This window comes from Haemorhous mexicanus, chromosome 26 (genome assembly GCF_027477595.1).
Source record: "Haemorhous mexicanus isolate bHaeMex1 chromosome 26, bHaeMex1.pri, whole genome shotgun sequence".
Lineage (NCBI taxonomy): Eukaryota > Metazoa > Chordata > Aves > Passeriformes > Fringillidae > Haemorhous > Haemorhous mexicanus.
In genome coordinates, this window is record NC_082366.1 from 5,160,595 (window position 1) to 5,180,428 (window position 19,834).

The 19,834-nt window shown below is 43.9% G+C and overlaps 1 protein-coding gene across 1 annotated transcript in view; it reads left to right on the top strand.

Moving 5' to 3' along the window:
• ERBB4 (erb-b2 receptor tyrosine kinase 4) overlaps positions 1-19,834 on the top strand; it is a 322,438-nt gene that overhangs the window by 254,101 nt on the left and 48,503 nt on the right. Inside the window, exon 20 of the mRNA XM_059868167.1 lies at positions 4,797-4,982. Within this exon, the coding sequence (XP_059724150.1) occupies positions 4,797-4,982 (186 nt within the window). The remainder of the gene's footprint in view (positions 1-4,796; positions 4,983-19,834) is intronic.

Genomic DNA, 19,834 nt, shown 5'->3' on the forward strand with positions numbered 1-19,834 from the left:
GGATATAACCCTGTGATTGTAGGAGTTCTGGATATAACCCTGTGATTGTAGGAGTTCTGGAAACAGCCCCTGTGATTGTAGGAGTTCTGGATATAACCCTGTGATTGTAGGAGTTGTGGACACAACCCCTGTGATTGTAGGAGTTCTGGATATAACCCTGTGATTGTAGGAGTTGTGGACACAACCCCTGTGATTCTAGAGCTCCTTTTGTGCCCCTGCCCCTCGTGCCCCCTGGTGCACACTGTGAGTGTGAGCAGACACACTTAGAGGGGAGCTCTCCCTGTCAGTCCCAGGCACAGGAGCTCACTGGGATGGCAATTCCAATTTCCAGCTTGTCCAGAGATGCCAGCAATCCAGCTGTCCTTGAGAATGCTGCATGCCATGCATGGCCCCCAGAGTGCTCAGCCTCTGCAGAAGCTGGGAATCTGATCTCTGATGAAGGTTAACTGCTTTTAGTCATCTGAAGATTAACTGTTTCAAGGCTACATTTCTGTTTTTTCCATCTGAAGCAATCATTTTTCTTTCAATGTTGGCTTCAGGAATTTCCCCCTCCGTGGTGTTTGAGGGTAAGGTGTGTGTGTGTGCAGGGGGGATTTATTTTCCATATGCAGGAGCATTTGGCTGTGTGGTGAAAGTACAGACACAGAAAAGATGAGGTACAAGCACAGTTTAGCTTTGTTTGAGGGCATTTTATGGCAGCAACATTGAGAAGCAGAAGGTCAGGAACACAGATTTTTCAGACTTTGTGCTTACTTAACTCTTGACCAGGTGAATATCTTCATCTGCCTGAAGAGGAGCAGTAACATTTCCTCTGGGCTTGCCCAGGTGGGGAAGCAGCTCTGTGATGCTCCCCTTGAACAGGGAGATGTGTGTGACTAATGAGTAAGGGCATGAGCTGAAGAGAGTTGTGCCACTCTGGGTGGAAATAAATGTTCACCATGGCATTATCACCTTGCTGAGCCCCCTGGTTTGCAAACTGCATGGTCAGAGAAACAAAACCAGCACCAAAGGCTGTTCTTCAGCCATGCTGGCTAATGTTTGAGTTCTGTTTTCAGCTGTAATTGTTGGCAGCACCCTGCCCAAGTAGGAAGGGGGGAGTTCAATACCATCTTATAAGATGTGCTGCAGGTGTACTCAGAGCCCTCTTTGTTCTCAGTCTTAAGAACTGGGGTTTTTTCCCCATCCTGGAAGGTCAGAATGAAAATTGTGCTTTAGCTGGAGTTCCTCTTCAGAAACAACAGCCAAATTAAAGATATTGCAAACAAGACTGCAGAGTGTGGATAGATCAGGAAACAATTGGAGGTGAGATTTCCAAACTGCAATTGCACCACCCCAGACCCCTGTTGGCACAGCTCTGCTGACAGAAGCCAGTGATAGTTCTGGTGATTGCTCACTGCAAACTCACCCCTCTTTGGGCTGCTGTCTTCTCTCTTAGTGCACACAGCAGGCAGATAAGTGTGCACCATTAAAATAACATTTAAATGATTGTTTAATGTTACTGTTTAATACAGGCTTGTGTGGATAAATCACAGGAGTTGAGCTTAATGGAGTAAGAATGTAATAATCACATTGAGAAGGGATGAAGAGAGGAATGATGGATGTGAATTTTTTCTGGGGCACTGTTTCCATTCGTGCTTCCCATGTGACTTTGGATAGAAGGTTTTTGGTACCTTTTGGTACCTCAGTTTCTTCTCCATTAAGTGAGAATTCCAAACTCATCCCTGTAATTGTGCCAGTTGAGTGTAGAGAGAAGAGCTGCAGACCCACAGCTACCAGAAGGCCCAGAAGATGGCAGAGGCTGGCTTTGAAAGATGTCAGTGCCACCAGCCAAGTTTGTGGGAGTAGGGGCTTCACCTGCTTAAAATGTTTTAGACAATATTTGGAATATTTTTTTGGTATATTTTATATTTGGAACCAGGCTGCAGAGTGTCCAAGTGCCACAAAGATTACAGCTCTAGGGTCCTTCATGTCCAAACTTGGCTTGAAACTGGAGACTTGTATTCCTTATTTGCTAAACATATTTTAAAATGCTGCTAAGTCACAATGTTTCTGTTGTTGTTGTTTGTTTTGTCTAATCAGGCTCCAGCAGAGCAATTGCCATCTCTTTTGCTTTGTGTTTTGCTGTGCAGGATACACATAGCCCTGATTTTAGTTCTTCTCTAGATGGAAGTTCAATAAAAATAACAAAAATAACAAAAAATAACTAATGAGGATAACTCTGTGAAGCCAGATTCATGCTAAATTAGTATCTATTAATGGCTTAGATCTCTAATGAAGATTTCCTTGCCCTCTATGTGTGTCTTGATTCATTACAGAGAAGTCCAGAATATTTTTATTAAAAAAATTTTGACTTTTTTTCCTAAAACTATTGGAAAAGCAGGTGCTTTCCTGTACCATCAGAATGAGACAAATGGCACTGCTTGCTTTTATTGTTGTACAGAAGTGGTTTTCCTTTGGACACAGATGGACTTGGCAATGGAAAGTAGCTGGAGACTAATGGACACAAGCATCAAAGCTTTCTGTGTGGGCCCTTGGAAGACAAAAAAGAAAAAAAAAAATCTCATTTTTGTTCTAATCAATCTGGGTTAGAAAGAAAAGTGCTCCAGGCTGCTGGGGAACCTCCTACCTTTGCTCAGAGGCAGAGTGGGCAGCAGGTGCTGTCCCTGAATGCATCTGCAGGAGGAAAATGAATGGGGTAAAAGGGAAAAAAAATGAGGCAGAGTAATTTTGTGCTCTGGAGGCTGGGTAATTCACCTGTCTACAGGTATTTATTCTTTAGGAACATTTTCAAGTCCCAGCAGAAGAAAGGCTAAAATAGTTTCAAGGAGTCCCCATACTTAAGAGTTAAGTGAGTGGGAACTGTATTAATTTGGATGTGAGTAAAGCTAGTTAAATTCAGATCCCTTTTCTAATTTGTGGCATCAGAATCTTTCTCAGATCTGCTCCTCCATTATCCCATCAAATAGTCTCTATTTATTCATTTATTTATTTCTTCACATACATTTTGGAAGAAAAGGGAAGGAGTCACTCCCCCCAGTGAGGACCATCTGCTCTTTTCTTATTGGGAGGGAAAAAACCCTACAATTAGTGTCTTGTTCATCTTTTTGTTTTACTAAAAAAAAAAAAAAAAGAGGGGGAAAGAAAGTAAAAGAACTATTATGCAAATATCTGCAATTTGGTTTCAAATATTCTTTGTACTATGATGAGCAATTTCCTTTAATACAAACTCAGCCTACTTGCCAGAATAATTTTTTTTTAATTTTGCATTAATATAGGGAAGGGAAAAAACCCCCAACTTTTATGTTCTTCTGGTGGCAAATTTGTCTCATCCTTTTTTTTTTTTCTTTCTTTTTTTCCTTGGCACTATTACAGCTGTTATTCTGTAAGTTGTCAGATGTCATATTGGGAGTTTTTTTGAGGAGAAAAAAAAAAAGAAGACAGCCAAAATAGCCTTACAGAGCCACAATTCCATTTCACTTTCATTGTTCCATTGCCATGATGGAATGGAGGACTCAGTGAATGAGAGAGAAGAGCTTTCTCCTTGCTATATTTGAATGCCAGTTGCTTGTGATGGCAGCATTACCTCTAAGAACAGTTATTTAGGGTTTGTGTAAGGAGCTCCTGCTGCTCAGGGGTGTGAACTTCAGGGTCAAACAGCATGGCCAAGATTAAACCTGCTGCTCCTTGGTCCTGGAGCAGCTTGGAGGCTGAAAACATCATCTGGAGAAGGGAAATAAAGTCTTTTCTGTGTGGAAAAAACCAAACTGAACTCATGCAAGACCTGTGGGAGAGGGGATGGAAGAATCAGATGCTGAGCTTAGAGGCTCAGCTGTAGAAAGCAAACATGGTGTGAATGACTTCAGCACTGAAGCTGTAATTGGAAGATGAACTCCAAATGGACCACACTTACAGAAGTGTGAAAACCCGTGAGCCAGTGTCCAGTTTTTGGGTGTAGCCCCTGGGTGGGCTCCCTCTGCCCTAAATAAATACAGTTGCTTTTTATTCCCTTAATTTTGGCTGGCCTCTGTTTGTAGGTAGTCCCAAAAGGCATTAAAACAAGACCAAGGAGACTTCAGTGAAGTGTGTCACACCTGCATCTTTTCTGTGGCTGCCACGGGGCAGGGAGTGCACTCTGCACAAATCTGAAGTTCTGCAGGGCAGTGCACAATTTTAGATTTGTGCACACTCTTGTTTTTAGGGCTCCCAGCATCGAGTGGGCTGTACATCAGCCTGGAGGTTCCCTAGGAATGCCTGGCACTGCACAGACAGGAATTCATGCTGCTCAGGAGACTGATCCCCTTTAGCCCCCTGAGTATTGGAATAAATCACACAGACTCCATTTTCTTCATGGTGGAAAAAGCCCATTCTTTATGCACAGAACTCCTTTTTATACAGTTTTAATGACTTTGTTTGTGACTTTAATTGGTCAGTAGCTTTCTTGGTAATTACTTTATTGGTTAGTAACCAGTTGTTACCCTGTATTGATTGGCCACTCAAACCCCCAGTGTGTACATGCAGGAAAGGTTTGTGAGAGATAGTTTTCATTTTTCCATCTAAAGGTGCAAAACCAGTTTATACAGGTGCTGGTTGTTTTTCACCCAGGAATAGATTGTTATGTTAATGAACTGCTCACACCAGGATTGCTTTCACAGGGGGACTGGCAAAAGGAGAGCAGGCTTGGTTTTATGCAGCCTTTCTTTATGGTTTTCCTACCTTACTACAACAACTGGAGTGCATGGAGTCTTTGAGCACCCTGGGGTAACCCTTGGGTCACTTTTATTGTTTTATTGTTGCAGGAAGCTCTCATCATGGCCAGCATGGACCACCCCCACCTGGTGAGACTCCTGGGCGTGTGCTTGAGCCCCACCATCCAGCTGGTCACTCAGCTGATGCCTCATGGCTGCCTCCTGGATTATGTCCATGAGCACAAGGATAACATTGGCTCCCAGCTCCTGCTGAACTGGTGTGTTCAGATAGCCAAGGTATGTGGTTCATACTGAGAGTCTGAATAATTAACTTAACTTTTCATAATTAACTTCAAAACACGACTTTTCTCTTTGTTTGTGTTGGTTTTTTTTTTTTTTTTCAGGCCTGGTTTTGTTTCCAGGAAGGTTGGGTAGTTCTTGAAATGCACACTCTTTTGGCTGCTTTACAGTATTTTAGAGGACTTGTCAATATGGGAACCAAAGTGGTTTTCTTGACTGCTGGCTTGGTTGGAACAGACAGGTGTCTGCTAAGGAGGGCAGGAGCCTCCCTTGAAATGGAAAATGTAAACCCCTCCCTCCAAATTATTAGAATTTTGAAATTAAGGGGCTCTCAGGCAAAGATATGGGAATAGGAATAACTGTTCTTTGTTAGGAAAATTAAAAATACTAATGCAAGAGTACAAACCAAAAAAAACCCAACATCAAAAATTACATTGTCAGAGTCAGAGCAGGAGCTGAGCCTGTGTGTCAGGGTGGTGGCACAGCCCCATCCCAGGGGGGCTCAGGGTGGTGGCACAGTCCCATCCCAGGATGGCTCAGGGTGGTGGCACAGTCCCATCCCAGGGGGGCTCAGGGTGGTGGCACAGTCCCATCCCAGGGGGCTCAGGGTGGTGGCACAGTCCCATCCCAGGGGGGCTCAGGGTGGTGGCACAGTCCCATCCCAGGGGGGCTCAGGCTGGTGGCACAGTTCCATCCCAGGGTGGCTCAGGATGGTGGCACAGTCCCATCCCAGGGTGGCTCAGGCTGGTGGCACAGCCCCATCCCAGGGGGGCTCAGGGTGGTGGCACAGTCCCATCCCAGGGTGGTGGCACAGTCCCATCCCAGGGGGGCTCAGGCTGGTGGCACAGTCCCACCCCAGGGGGGCTCAGGGTGGTGGCACAGTCCCATCCCAGGGGGGCTCAGGGTGGTGGCACAGTCCCATCCCAGGGTGGTGGCACAGCCCCATCCCAGGGGGCTCAGGGTGGTGGCACAGTCCCATCCCAGGGGGGCTCAGCCCTCCTGCAGTGCCAGCTGTGGTTCTGCTGGAGCAGGGATCCTGCACAAGGGGGGAGTTTTCCTCTGCAGCTCCAGGGCTGCTGGAGATGGGCCTGCTCTCCTCTGGGAATGCAGGGCAGCAGAAAGCTGCTCCTCTGGGAATGCAGTGGGCAAAGGCTGCTGGGCTGTTCCAAACCTCAGATTGGATCCAGGTAGGAATGCTTGGCTCCTCCCCTGGGCACAGCATCTCCCCATGGGATGGTGGAATTCCATGGTTGAGACTGTCATACAGCTTGGGAGTGTCTCTCCACGTGTTGCTTTTCAAGGCTGTGGGAATGACTGGCTGTGTCTTTCTGCAAGGCACCAAAAGCATGATTAGCAGAGTAGTGAGAGGCAGAAATCATCAGTGACTTGCCAGTCCTGTTCTCTGCTCCCTGAAGCAGCTCCTGGTATCTTTTGCTGGATGCATTGTTCTACCCTCACCTTCCCTGGTTTATGGAGAGGAATTTTCCCAGCAAGAAGAGGACTGAAGGCACTGGAAATGCCTCAGGTGTGAAGTTCAGGCTGATTGTTAGGAATTGTTTAAAATCAAGTTGCTGTTGTGACACAGCCCCTCCCTAACTGTGCTTTTCTCCATCTGCCAGGCACTTATTTATGGGAGTCATTGCTTCAGAGCTCACTTGTTCTGCCAGGCTGTTCATTTCCATATGTCCCTACTTCTGTACAACTAGATGCAAAGCTGGTTAGCCACGATGCCTGCTTGCCAGCCCACATATGGCTCTGGAGAAAGCTTCTGAAGGTTGATGACAGGGCAGTTACAAAGCATTATCTACTGCCAATTGGAAAAGGCTTGGGTGCTTTTTCTCTTTGCTCATCCAGATTGTGTTGAATTTATTCTGATGTTACATCATTGTAGGGTAATTGTGTTCTCCTTCCAGAAGCTTCAGCTTCCTTTTTTATGGATGAGAGCTATAAAAATAGAGTAGCCCCCAAGCATTCTGCATAAAACATGGTTGTTAGACAGCAGCTGTGTCTAAGGGGGCTCTTCCCTTCTGCTCTGCAGATTCACAAGGCTTCTCCTGGTGTCTCACTTCCATGGGGACTGTCTTGCTCAGAAATGAAAGTTTAACCTTTTAGCTCTGAGATCAGCCCAGCAGTTTTGTGTAGAGTTTGCTGTCCAGTACAGCAGTGAACTGTGCTCCTGTATCAAGGAGCAAGAGTGTCCACCTTGGTGACCTCAGGGTGTGGGAGGAGTGGGTTGAAACTCCAATTCTGTATGGGTGGCACAAGCCTGGAAGTGAATTCCCAGCAGGTGAATCCTTCCAGCCAGGGTGAGACAGGTACACATAAGTCAGGAAGATTGCACAAACAAACAGGAAAAGAAAGTGCTGTGTGCATTGATATTTCAAAGTGTTTGATTCCCTCAGCTAGGGCTGCCCCAGCACACCCCCACACACAGCTTGGAGCTGTGAGGGTGAGGACATTCTCATGGAAATGCCTTCAGGAAGGGAAGGCACATCTGGAGGGTTTTAGTCAGGAAAGGTTGGTTCCCCTCTGCCACTGGGGAGGTCATTTAAGGGACCTGTATTTGAGGCTGTATTCTCTCTCTGGTAGAAAATGAGCTGGAGTTCTGCTGGAATTATGATAGTGGGCTTTTGTGCTGTGCTGAACTCTGTCTCTCTCAGGGGCTTACAGAAATGCAGTTTTGCTTCTGTAACATTGCACAAAACACAGGCTAACTTCAACACAGACCTGGGCAGTCCCATCTCCTCTTCTACTGCTTTGTTTTTTTCCTGTTACAATTCCTTTCTGCTGCTGTTGATTTGCATTACATCTGCAGTCATTTTGCTGAGCACTGTTCAAGGGCAGAGGAACTTTTCCTGCCCCAAAGAAGTCAAGGCAGAGGGAGAGTCAGGGAGCCAACTTCCTAACGTGAGGCAGCTTGCCTCTGATCACCTGGGCTGGGGAGGAGAGCTCAGCTCTCCTGGGTCTTAGCCCCATCCAGTTCTGCTCTGTCTCCCCCAGGGGCTTCCAGACCTGTTTTTTGTGTTCTGAACTCTAATAATTCCTCTATAACCCCTCGGAATACTAACGAGGTGAAGCAGAAGTAGGTGGTTACAATGGAATGTCATGGAAGGAAAACCAAGTACTTCAGGGGATTACTTTTTATACCTTTTCAATATAAAAGAATTCTCAAATTACCTTAACTAAAGCCCTGCAGAGCATCAGTTATCCAGGTATGCAGGAAAACAATGTTTGAAAACACTCCAGGAAGGAAAAAGAGAGAGGAACTTGGGGATGAAATTTTAATGAAGCAGATGCACATCTTCAACTCTGCTGAGAGCTGCTGCAGCCACTTGGAGTCATTGCTGTGTCTGAGGATTCCCTTCCAGAGGCACAGAGCTGCAGCTGGGAGCCTCCAGGAGCCACCAAGCCCAAGGCTCTTGCAAAGCCTCCTGGCTGCCTCTGTCCTTTTCAGCTGCTCTGGCTGCTCTCTGTGCCCTCCTGCAGCTCCCTTGGCCAGGGAGGGCTTGTCCCAAAGGGACCTCAGTCCATGCCAGGCTTTTTGGGAAGGGCTGTTCATCAGTGCACTTCCCAGCTGGGTGTGAGCTCACAGGCTGTGGGAAGTTCCAAGGATCTATGCTGATTTTTGCAGCTGAGAAGCTGATCCAGAAGCATCCTAAATCCAGTGGGTTTGGGCCTGCACTCCTCGTGTCTGGAGAGAGGGAGGCTCTGAGCAGGGGGGGCTGCACTGTGCATTGAGGACTCTTTCTTCTCCAGCAGGATTTGATGGATTAGGAACAGTGTCAGAGGCAGCTTCTGTTACTCTGCTACAGATGGGATGAGAGAGAAGCTGTGAGAAGAAGAGGAGTCAGGGGTGACTGGATGGGCTGGCAGGAGGTGGAGGACAGTGGCTGTGCTTCAAGGTCTTTCCTTTCCTTAAAGAAGCCTACCCTGCAGCTCAGTGGCCTTTCCATCCTGGAGTGAGCAGAGGAGCCTAATGACAGTCATCTGTCAGCTGTGCACCTTTTCAGCTTTGAGATGTGTCTGTCCCCAGAGCTGTTGCCCTGACAAGGCTGATGGTGCAGTGATCACAGCCTCCAGCCCCTCCTGGCACCGTGCTGCCCTGGCCAGCAGCAGGGCCAAGGCCTGGGGTCATTGTCACTGCAGAAGCAGAATTGGAGTTTGCTCCTGGGCTGCTCTGTGAGGATGTGCAGTGTACAGCAGAGAGGGATCTAAACCAAGGGCTGGGAAATTAAAACCATATTGAAGCAAGGCTTTAACTTTGTAGAGGAGCAAAATCGAAATACATGGGGGAAAGTGAACTTTTCCTCTCTTGAATCCCTCTACAATTTCCTATTCCTCTTCCTATTTGTCATGACAATTTTTCTCCCTCAACTGGAAAGCTTGGATATTCCCAGATGGAAGGGAAGGATCCTTTCCTGGTGTCATTGGAGAGCTTTGACTCTCAGAAAACATCATGCCATCCAGTCTCAGAGGGGCATTACCCAGCCTTGCCCATACCAAGGGACTTCCTGGTGCCCTGCTGGGTGTCTCCCAAACTTCAGACAAACTTGAGAAGCCCTTGCAGCAAACCTCAAGTTCTTCATCCCAGTTTTTAATTTCCAAGAGGTGGGAGGGTTCAGATTTCTTTCTTGCTGTGATGAACTGGGCTGTCTTGGGCTTGTGAGAGCTGATGAGGAAGTTTCTCTTGATCCTCTCAGATATTTTATTTCCATGTTTCTCTGCAGAACTCTGTACCTATTGATAGAGAATCCTGCACTGGTTTTTTCCCCTTTGTTCACCAGTCATTTCTTCTGAAGTATTGAACTGGTTTAGTAACTTTTCTACCAAACCCAGGAGCCCACAGAGGTTTCCTATGGAAAGGATTAAAATAAAGGCAAGCTGAGAAAATTCATCAGCTTAAATGCTGACCAAGTTCTTCTCATTTCCCTTTCTCCTTTCATCTCACATGGACTGTCCACTCACTTTATTCCCAGTCTTTCTTTTGCTGTCATTTTCTTTTGCTTTCTTTACTTCCATCTCTCCCTTACTTTCACAGTGCTTTGTGGCAGCACTTGTTATTTGCTTTTTCTCCTGTGTCACCTTTTCTCTTTCTCTCTCATTCCCTGGCTGCTTGGCTCCCTTCAGGAGCATCATACTAGGTTATAATCCTAATTTCTCCAGCCTTAATCTGACTCATGAATTATCTAGTTTCCCCCTTCCCTTCTCTCTAAAAATCCAGGGTTCCCTCAAGTGTGGTTCATGATTGTTAGGGGGAGAAAACCACCAAAGCAGAATTTCCAGTCATTTACAAATCACATCAGGCCTGGTGGAGGCACAGCAATGAGCGATTTATTGCACAGAGACAGACAATTTATTGTTTTGTTAAATGAAAGGTGCACTTAGCCCTGACATTTATGGGGTTTCTGATATTGGAGACCTGGCAGCCTCAGGCTACAGAAGCTCTGGAGGTTTCCCTTGATGCCCCAGAGTTCTCATCAGGCACACTGAGCTGCCTTTGGGGACAGGGGACACACTCACATCACATTTCCCTGGCAGTCCCCAGCAGCCTGGCTTGGGAAAGCATTATTGAAAACCACTCTTAAATCAAATTCAGGATATTACAGAGCCCCTGTGAGGGTCTGTCAGGATTTCCATTAGAAGCACATATTTTTCAGGTTTATAACTCAGCCATAAAATCCTGCAGGACTGTGACGTGGCATAAAATGTCTCAGCCCAAAGCTTTTAGTATTATTCCAGAAATAGATGTATTTGGCTGTTTTTTAAGTTGCAGAACTTCAGAAACAAAAGCTGGATTATTCCCTCTATATAGCCATAAATTAAAATGCATTTTTCCCTAGTAAGTACCTTCCTCTCAACATTGTATTTTATAATAAAACTTGTGCAGCTTGGGTAACTACAAAAAAACAAGGGCTAAGGAAACCACAAACACACAAATATATATTGAAAAATATACATATTGTGTGTATTATTATGATATAAAATTATTGAATATATAGTTATATATTATATGGATTATTATATACAGGAGGTATTATTGGATAATATATACTATTATATTATTATTATATTATAAGATAATAATATTTATATATATATGTAGTCCATGGGCCAGAATAAAATCCTTGCTGCTCCTGTTTTTATTCACTGTCTGTGTGAGCAGAGGGGATCATATTCCACACTCCTGCAGCTCATTAATATCCCCTGATTGGAGGGGAAATAAAACTGGGTTATGTGTCCCATGGAAAATACCAAGCATTAAAAGAATGCATTACCCTGAACTGAAACAGTCCTGAGTTTTCCAAATGAGGATTTTTTTCGAGACCTTTGGAAAGTCTTTGGGTTTGTATGACCTTTTTTTTAAAATTAATGTTTAAAATTGTTCCAAAAGAGGAAAATCCAGCTGTCTTTCAGAAGATTTTTTGAGCTGTTTTTTTTCCAGAATGGTATTTTTGTCAGGTTGTTTCATAGGAATAAACCAGATCAGTTTTAGAAAAATAAGGTTTGTTTATTTTGGAGAAGAAGGTTGCCTTTATTTTCCACATCTTAGGGTTCATTTCCTAGTCATTGAACGATTTTTTCTTTCCACACAGCATAAATGTTATTTATATATACAAGACAAATAGAGAATTTGGTATTTCTGAACTGCAGGGTGACTCTTTCTGCAGTGACTTCATTTTGGTTTTCTTTTTTCACAATTTTGGACTTCACTACAAACTTTTTGGTCTCACACAGAGGTAACCACGAGTCTAAAATACACCAGACAGGTGTGGTGTCATCACTACATAAAACTCTGACTTCATCTCCTGTAGATAACAGCAAAAAGCATCCACTTGGACCCAAAAAAGAAGTCAGATTGTGAAAGGTGCAGTGGTCTGGGGGTGTGTGAGGCCATCACAAGAGAGGTTCAGTGTTTGGCTGTATTTAGCTGAGCTAAATGCAGTTTTGCATGCTGAGTGTGAGCCATAAATTTAGCAGGGGTAAATACCCAAGAGGAGAAGGAGTGTGTGAGGTAAGAAACAGCAGTGGCATGAGAATGAGGGAGTCCTGGCTGGCTGTGAATAAATTCAGGGTGCAGATTAGAAGGAGGTTATTAGCCACTCTAAGTGGTGAGGTGCTCAAACCCAGTGAAAATCATGCAAGATAATGAATGGATTTTAAATTGGAGCTTGGTTAGTTTAGAGTGTGGGCTGGATGGCAGAGCTGCTTTCAAGGGGGACCCTTTGATGGCACAGCTGCTTTTATTTCCCTGCTTTAAAGCTGAGTAGTGGCAGGACAAGAATAAAAGAAAGAATGTGTCCCCACACTCTGCTCAGCTCTGGAGCTTGGAGCTTCAGGAGACAGAGATCAAGCTGGGGTTTGCACTTTGGATTGTTTCTTGTTCTTCTGTTTCTTACTTTCTCACCTTACTCTTCCTTAATTCAAATTAAATCAGATTTTCATTCTGTTAGCTGAAGTGAATAATGCATCACTCAGTTTTTGTTGAAATCAACCAGGGTATTCATGCAGTGATGATGCTCTTCTTGTGAGTAAACACATCAGAATCAATCTTGTGTGTTCAGCAGGCTTCACCCTAAGAAAGAAAATGAAGCTTTCACTTCATCTCTCTTTTCCCCTTGCCTTTGCCTAGGGCTTGCTATCAGTAATTCATAACTGTATATACAGTAGGTGGAAAAAACACATAATGGAATTATTTAATGAAGACTCTATTACATTTAAACATAAGGGTTCTAGTTTGTGCTGGAGACTAATGACTCAAAACACTCTGCAAAACTGGCAGCTCAGAGAAAAGATAAAATAACAAAAAAAAGATAAAATAGCAAAAAATAGAAAATAACAAAAAAAGATAAAATAACAAAAAAAGATAAAATAACAAAAAATAGAAAATAACAAAAAATAGAAAATAACAAAAAAAGATTAAATAACAAAAAATAGAAAATAACAAAAATTAGAAAATAACAAAAAAAGATAAAATAGCAAAAAAAGATAAAATAACAAAAAAATAGAAAATAACAAAAAAATAGAAAATAACAGCATCTCCAGTTCTGGCTACATTTAAAACCACTTCATTATAGTTCAGAGCTCACCCACCTGGACAGTATTTTAGTGAGGAAGGAATTTATTCTGTATTTTCCCACTCTTTCCCTATCTATCTTGCCTTCCAGCTCTCATTGTTTCTGCTGGGATATTCAGACCTGCACATCTCTTTGGATTAGCAGCAGTCACAGGATAATGTCTCATTTTGTCTGTCACCATTGCTGCATCCCTCCCATTAGCCATGAATTCTTTTCTGCTCTGCTTTGTACAAGTACAGCTTGTTACCTCCTTCTCTGTAATCTTCCCAATTTTGCTCTTACTTGACTTTCTTCCCCATGCACTGTTCTGTCTTCCTGAGACTAAAATCTTAATAATGGTGTTATCCTCTCTACAGTTCTGTGTGTCTTGAAATACAAGACTAATAATAAACCTTTCTACATCTCATTTTAAAACCATGAATGTCAGAAAGAAAGGAAGTTTAATCATAGAAATGATAGGAAAACTTTGTTTTGACAGCTCTATATTGGGTCTGTGGTGTGGGATTTTTTTTTTTGCTTTGCCTCCCAGCTGGGATAAGCATAGATTTAATTTGTGGCATTTTATTTTGGTCATAGAAAGCTGCAAATTGGTTTAGAACTGTTCTTTCTCAAGAGCTTAGTGTTGGTCAGCCAGGAATTGCATGAAACACACTTATTTTAGGGTTAATTTGCAGAAAATTCTATTAAGTGAATGATCTGTAAAGTGAGCAGGCTTCTGGCCCTTTCTCTGCCCAGTCCAACATGATGCTCATTTTCTGTGCTGTCTCCTCCACCCAAGTTAGGAAGGTTTCCTCTACAGGGCAGGATCATGTCCAAGATTTTGGGTGGTTTTGAGTCAGTTGTGGTTCAGCCCAGTTTTCCTGGTGATTGGTGCTTCTGTAAAACCCCCAAAGGTTGTTTGCATTTGTTTGGCCTTCCTTGGAGCTTTCAGCTCCACTGCCAGTCTTTACTTTGGCTGTTGCATGAATGGGATTAAAAATAACTGATGGGAAATGGATGAGGATGCTCCTTTTGCCTGACAGAGCTGGCCACTGGTCAGAGCTTGAACATTTGAATAGAGAGCAAGATCACACTTTGCAAACAAAGCTGCAAAAATTCACTTGGCAGATTTCACCTAGAAGTAAACTCAAGCAAGTTTGTTTTAAATGTATCCATCATTTTTACTTTATTTCCTGGAAGTGTCAGGTGGGTCATATGATAACATATCTGCTTGTGACAGGATATACAGTAAAATAAAATTGAAAAGCTTTTGAAGATACTTTTGAAGTTACTCCTTCTTTGGGCCTGTGTCATTGCAACCCAGAGCAGGAGATGCTTTCAAACAAAGAAATAAGATGTGTCAGTTTTCTTCATGTTCTTAATGCCTGTTAATATTGTAAAATTTTACACAAAAGAAACTGATACTACCACTCTGTGTTTTGTTATGATGTGATGTCCCATTTTGAATACAGAGTGATTACAGGATGTCACATGTCATAACAATTGAAAATAATGTACAGTTCCTTGAGGAAGGGGGGAGAAATTTTAAGAGCAAAGTTAAAATTCATTTTTTAGTGCCTGCACATGCTTGGTTTTGTGTTGGCAGCAAAGTATCAGGGCTCTTGGTGCTTTGCCCAGCAAACAAAAGACAGGAACTACACGTGGCATTCCTGAATTTATTTCCTTGCCAAGGTCCAGTGTTGTGTAGCTTCCTGTGGTGAATGAATCCAAAGTGGGAATCCACAAAATGAGCAGCAGAAAAGCAGAATATTGCAGGGAATATTGCAGCAGTGCCCAGGGTCTGTCTCCTGCTCATGCAGAGCAGGAATTGTGCTGCAGCAGGTGCCTGGGGGCTTGGAGCTGAAGAGTGGAGCTTGGGAAGTCACCTGGCACTTTCAGTGGAGGTGCCTGGGAGGGTTTTTCATTTCACACTCAGCTTGTGGGCAAGACCTGTCAGGAGCTGCCTCCTGCTTCCACATGGTGGCCATGAATTGGTGGCCTTGCTCTCCATCTGGGCTGCACACAGGGAAAACACACACAGCTTTCCATCTTGAGCTTCTGCCCCAGAACAAATTAGGGTGGAGAGAAGAGCAGTTACCTTTTAAAGCAGCAGACAGCAAAATGCCACTGATTCCTGAGCTCAGACCTTCCTTGGCCCAACATGCCTTCTTCATGACCCAGTGTCAGTTCAGAAGGCAGTGACTGAAATGGGACTCTGTCTTTAGGGTACAATATCAGATACAAGGCTAGAAAGGGCTGGATCTGATTCCTGGCTGTTGCTTTTTTATTTTTTTAATGAGGTTTAGACCCATGAACTGAACTCTTTTCAGCAAATGGGCTTGCACCCTTAATGAAACAAAGCATTTGGAGGATCTAGTGCAAGGCAGTGCACACACACCAAGTGCTACTGCTCAGCTCCTTCTGACTGAATTTCATGAGATCACATACTCCAGACCTGTCACAGGTTTGTTTCTTTACATCAGCCTGAAGTGCAGCAGTCAGAGTCCAATTTCCAGACCCAGCATCCACCTTGGTTTCCTGAGAGTGTGCAAATTGAGAAATGCAGCTGCATGTTGCAGCTTTCTTGGCTTGCACCAACAGGGTGGTGGTGTGAGCTCCCTTTTAGGTGAACCTTTGAGGTGGAGGTGGTTTAAGTTAACCTGTTCTGCTGGGCACTCCCAGGGGTTTTATCAAATCAGAGCTGGCAGGTGGCAGGTCTGAGATGTGGCAGTGCCTGTCTCAATGCATGTGGAATATGCATAAAAGTCAGGATGAAATCTTTGTGTTCAATGTGCCTCCTAGCTGGTTTTCTCAAGTTACATGGGCATGCTTTCATTTCCACCTCAACCATTTAAAAAATGTCATTACTCTCTGTTCACCAGGAGGAACATAGCCTGGCAGAGTCAGAAGGGTTTGAGCCAGCTCAAACAGTCACAAATACCATGAGTAAGAGTGATTAGGAGCACAGATATGTGTCTGTGGACCTGGCCTGTGTAATTTAAATCTTGGGTTTTCCAGATGCAGTTGACACGAGACATGACATCATTTATGGCCCACAGATGGTTTATGAAGTCAGAACTCACCAGAAATGGGTAGCAGAGACTTACACAAGTAATCCTCTTTTTATAATTGATACCATGAGCTTTCACTGCCCTGAAGAGAGGCAGCTGATGGTGTTTTGAGCCCAGCAGCAGTTGGAGGTTGTTAAAAGCAGCAGGTATTTTAACCTCAGCAGATCTGTGACACGACTTCTTCTAATGCTCCTAATAGTCAGGACAGGTTCAGTAACAGAAAAAAACCACTCTGGAGGCATTTCCTGTACAGTTTCTGAAACACAACCCCTGGCTTATTGCCAAGAACTTCCTGTGATCCTTTAGGCAGAAAGGAAAAAAACCCCAACCAACCAAGTGAGAGCCCCAAGGAAAGCCAGCCCTTTGTGTGGAGCACCAGCAATCCCCAGGAGAGTCCCACATTTTGCTGAGCCTTCCAATGAGGTAATTCTGCCTCAAGGGTGCCAGTGGACTTGGGTGCCATGTGGAGCTGCATGGCTCTTCTCTTCTTCCTCGAATGTTTGCCTTCCCAAAGCTTCTCCCATTCCAGCAAACAGATTTTCCTGGCCAGCTGCAATCTTGTGAAAGTGTCTGGGCTTAAGCGTGGTGATCTAACAGAAGGACTGGAACATAAGAGCCCAGGTAAATGTGATGTAATTGAATCTGTCTCTGCATTCTGATGTCTGCCTGCAGAGTACATTCCTTTTTTCATCCATCACCTTGTTGATGCTCATTTACCTTGGCATTTGGAAAGGCTTCTTCTCAGATAACATCACAATTGAAGAGAGAGTTCTGAAATTGAGCTGGCCTCAGTGGAAACTGGTAAAAGGCATGTAAAACCATTTCATTTATCAGGACAGCATGCCATTTACAAAGAAAACTATAGATGGCTTTCCAAAGCTGCCATGTCTCATTAGGTTCAGCGTGGTTCAGACTGCAGTCTCCTGGCTTGTATTGTCATAGAGGCTTGGGCTGGCACTACAGCCCATAATACTCGTCCCCACAGGGACTAATTTAATGTTTCCTGCAGAAACAAGCTGTATTAGTATTGCCCACATGTGTCATTATTGGCCAATGGTGTGTGTAGGTGATGCTGGTGTGTGACACTTCTGTAACAGAGTTGTTGGAATATCAACAAACTTTCAGTGCCTAAATAGCTCAGACTTCTGTGAAAAACTCAGCCTGGAGGAAGAGAAAATGTGGTGTTCCCAAATGCTGCTCCATTGCCTTGGTGCAGCCAGTTATTCCAGTTTTATTTCAAGCAGACTTCAGTAGGAAAACCATGCCTGCAAGTGGGAGTGATGTTTTTTCATGGTTGGAGCTCAGTGTAAGTTGAATAACAGCTGGTCACCTCACAGGTCCAGTGACTTAGAGCTGGACAGAGATGTGTGGTGGTTTCATTCATAGATCCCTCCTCAGTGCCCATGAAGAAATGAACCATTCAAAAAACACATTTGCCACTTGCTGGTTTGTTTTAAAAACACATGAAATATTTAAATAGTAGACTCAGCACTGGTGATAGTCTTGCTTTGAGACAGAGGTTGAAGTAGTGACCTTGAGAGCTCCTTCTGACATTTCTGTGTCTGCTCACAGCTCTGCCCTGTCCTGTTGGTGATTTGTACAGAGACCCCAGCCAGAGAGATGGGATGTTGGGACACTGAGAGGAGTTTGAATTACAGCCAAGACTGGGAGCCTTCTGGGGAGAGCTGAGCAAAGAATTCAATGTATAACCTGTTAGATTCATTAGGAGATTTTCCCCCCCCAGCTTTGTGAATTAAGAAAAAAAAGCAAATTCTGTGCAGCTGTTGTATTTTCATCGCTGTGATGCTGCAGGGGCAGAGAAAGCCTGGAGCTCCTCTTTGCTGCAGGCAACTCTCTTGGGCTTGGGGGTTTGGAATGAATCTTCCTGGGGCTGGACTGTGGGAAGGGCTTGGCTGCTGGAAGATTTGCTGGAACATTCATCCTGTGCTGGGCAGTGCATAAATGTCACTTGGTTTTTCTCCCCGTGGCACTGAAGGCTGTTACACTGCTAATATTTCAAGAGTGGTGGTTGGTTTTGGTTTTCCTTGACTCTTTAGGCAGTGAGGGGTCTCTGTGAGCTGGCAAACCTTAAATCATCCCCTTCCATCTGCTTTTTCAGGCAGTTCAGTAATGGCTGCTGCAGACAGATCCACAAAATAGCAATTTCCCATTAAATTTTATTCACCCCATCCTTGTAAACATATCTGAACAGAGGGAAGAATCTGTCCTGTCCTTTGCATTTATTTTGTGAGTTTTAATTTACTTTCTGCTGGCATTCAGGTCACCAAAACAGTGTTATGCTTCTTGTTCTATTTTTCATCATATAAAAATAAATGTCAGGATAATCATTTGAATAATCTTTCTCCTTTTTTTTTTTTTATCCTGAAAGCCCTGGTACTTTCCTTTCTCTAGTCTCCTGTGTGTCTTCTTTCTGTTTAATGTAACCTTTCATAGATTAAAAAGGCAATGATGTTAATAGAATTGCATAATTGTCAGGAGATAATGCTCTCACAGTGAAATATTGCTACTGAGGCTTAGCTGAGGCATTTAGAGCAAACAAGCATGCAGAAACAAAACAAAGATGTTCATTCTCAAAGTGACACATCTTTGCCATCACTGGTGTCAAAATCCTCAGATTTCTCCTTCAGCCTCTGTGGAGCTGGGACTCCAGCATTCCCATGGCAGCACTTCCTACTGGGAGGTCTAAAGGCTCCCACCCTCACCAGAGAGGAGCAGAAATTTCATCATCCCAACCCAGATCCAGCCTTCCCAGAGATCCAGGCACGTCTGGGGGCTTGGTTATAGTGGCCACCTTGTATTTAATTCCAAATCTGTTCAACCTGTGCCCATGCAATCACACAGGGAGGGAAAAGAGGGTAAAACATGAGCAAGTGGACTCAGACCTCATCACTCCAAAACCCCTCCTTCCCACAAGGTCAGATTTCAGAGGGGTTTGGGGCAGAGAGCAGTCACTGCCAACCCCATTTCTGAAGGTCAAGTGCATGATGGAAGTGAATGGTGCAGTGGTTATGGAAATATTTTGCTAATAGATACTGGTAGCAACAGGGGGAAGGTCAGTTTGGAACTGAGCAGGGTGGTCTGCAAGGAGAGGGAGCAGAAGAAGCTAAAGGCTGAATATTGGTGGGAAGCCAGGGCCCAGCATGTTCTTTTCAGCAATAAGAAAATTAAGCCAAGTCTTGTCTCTGAAAATGCTTTTTTTAGATTTCTCCTCCCTGGATCAAAGTGTGTAGTTGAGAAGCAATTCAAGTTACTGCCACTGTCTAAGCAACAATTTGACATATTAAAGTTTACATTTTATATAAAGATATCTTTAATATTGCAGAAATATTAATCTCAGCATCTGCAAAAGTCTGAGAAAAACTGCTTCACTTTGCTGTTGGCAGTTTGATGAGTGCAACCATGAAATGAACCTTGAAGGGGTTAATGGGCATCTTTTCCTGCAGCTCCTGTGGTTGTGTTGGAGACACCATGCCCAAATGGCACAAAGAAACTGGAAATCCACCTGAAATGCAGTTTCCAGTGGATGTGTGTGTGTGTGTGTCATGGAACAGATGAGGCCAAGTGCAAGGGTTGTCCCTCCACCTTCTCTTAGGGGGGTTTTGAATTTCAGACAAAGCCAAACAATAATAATAACAGAAGGTTGCATGAAGGTTGATGTTGTTTAGGCAGATGGTGAATTGCAGATTGAACCTGTTGTCACAAG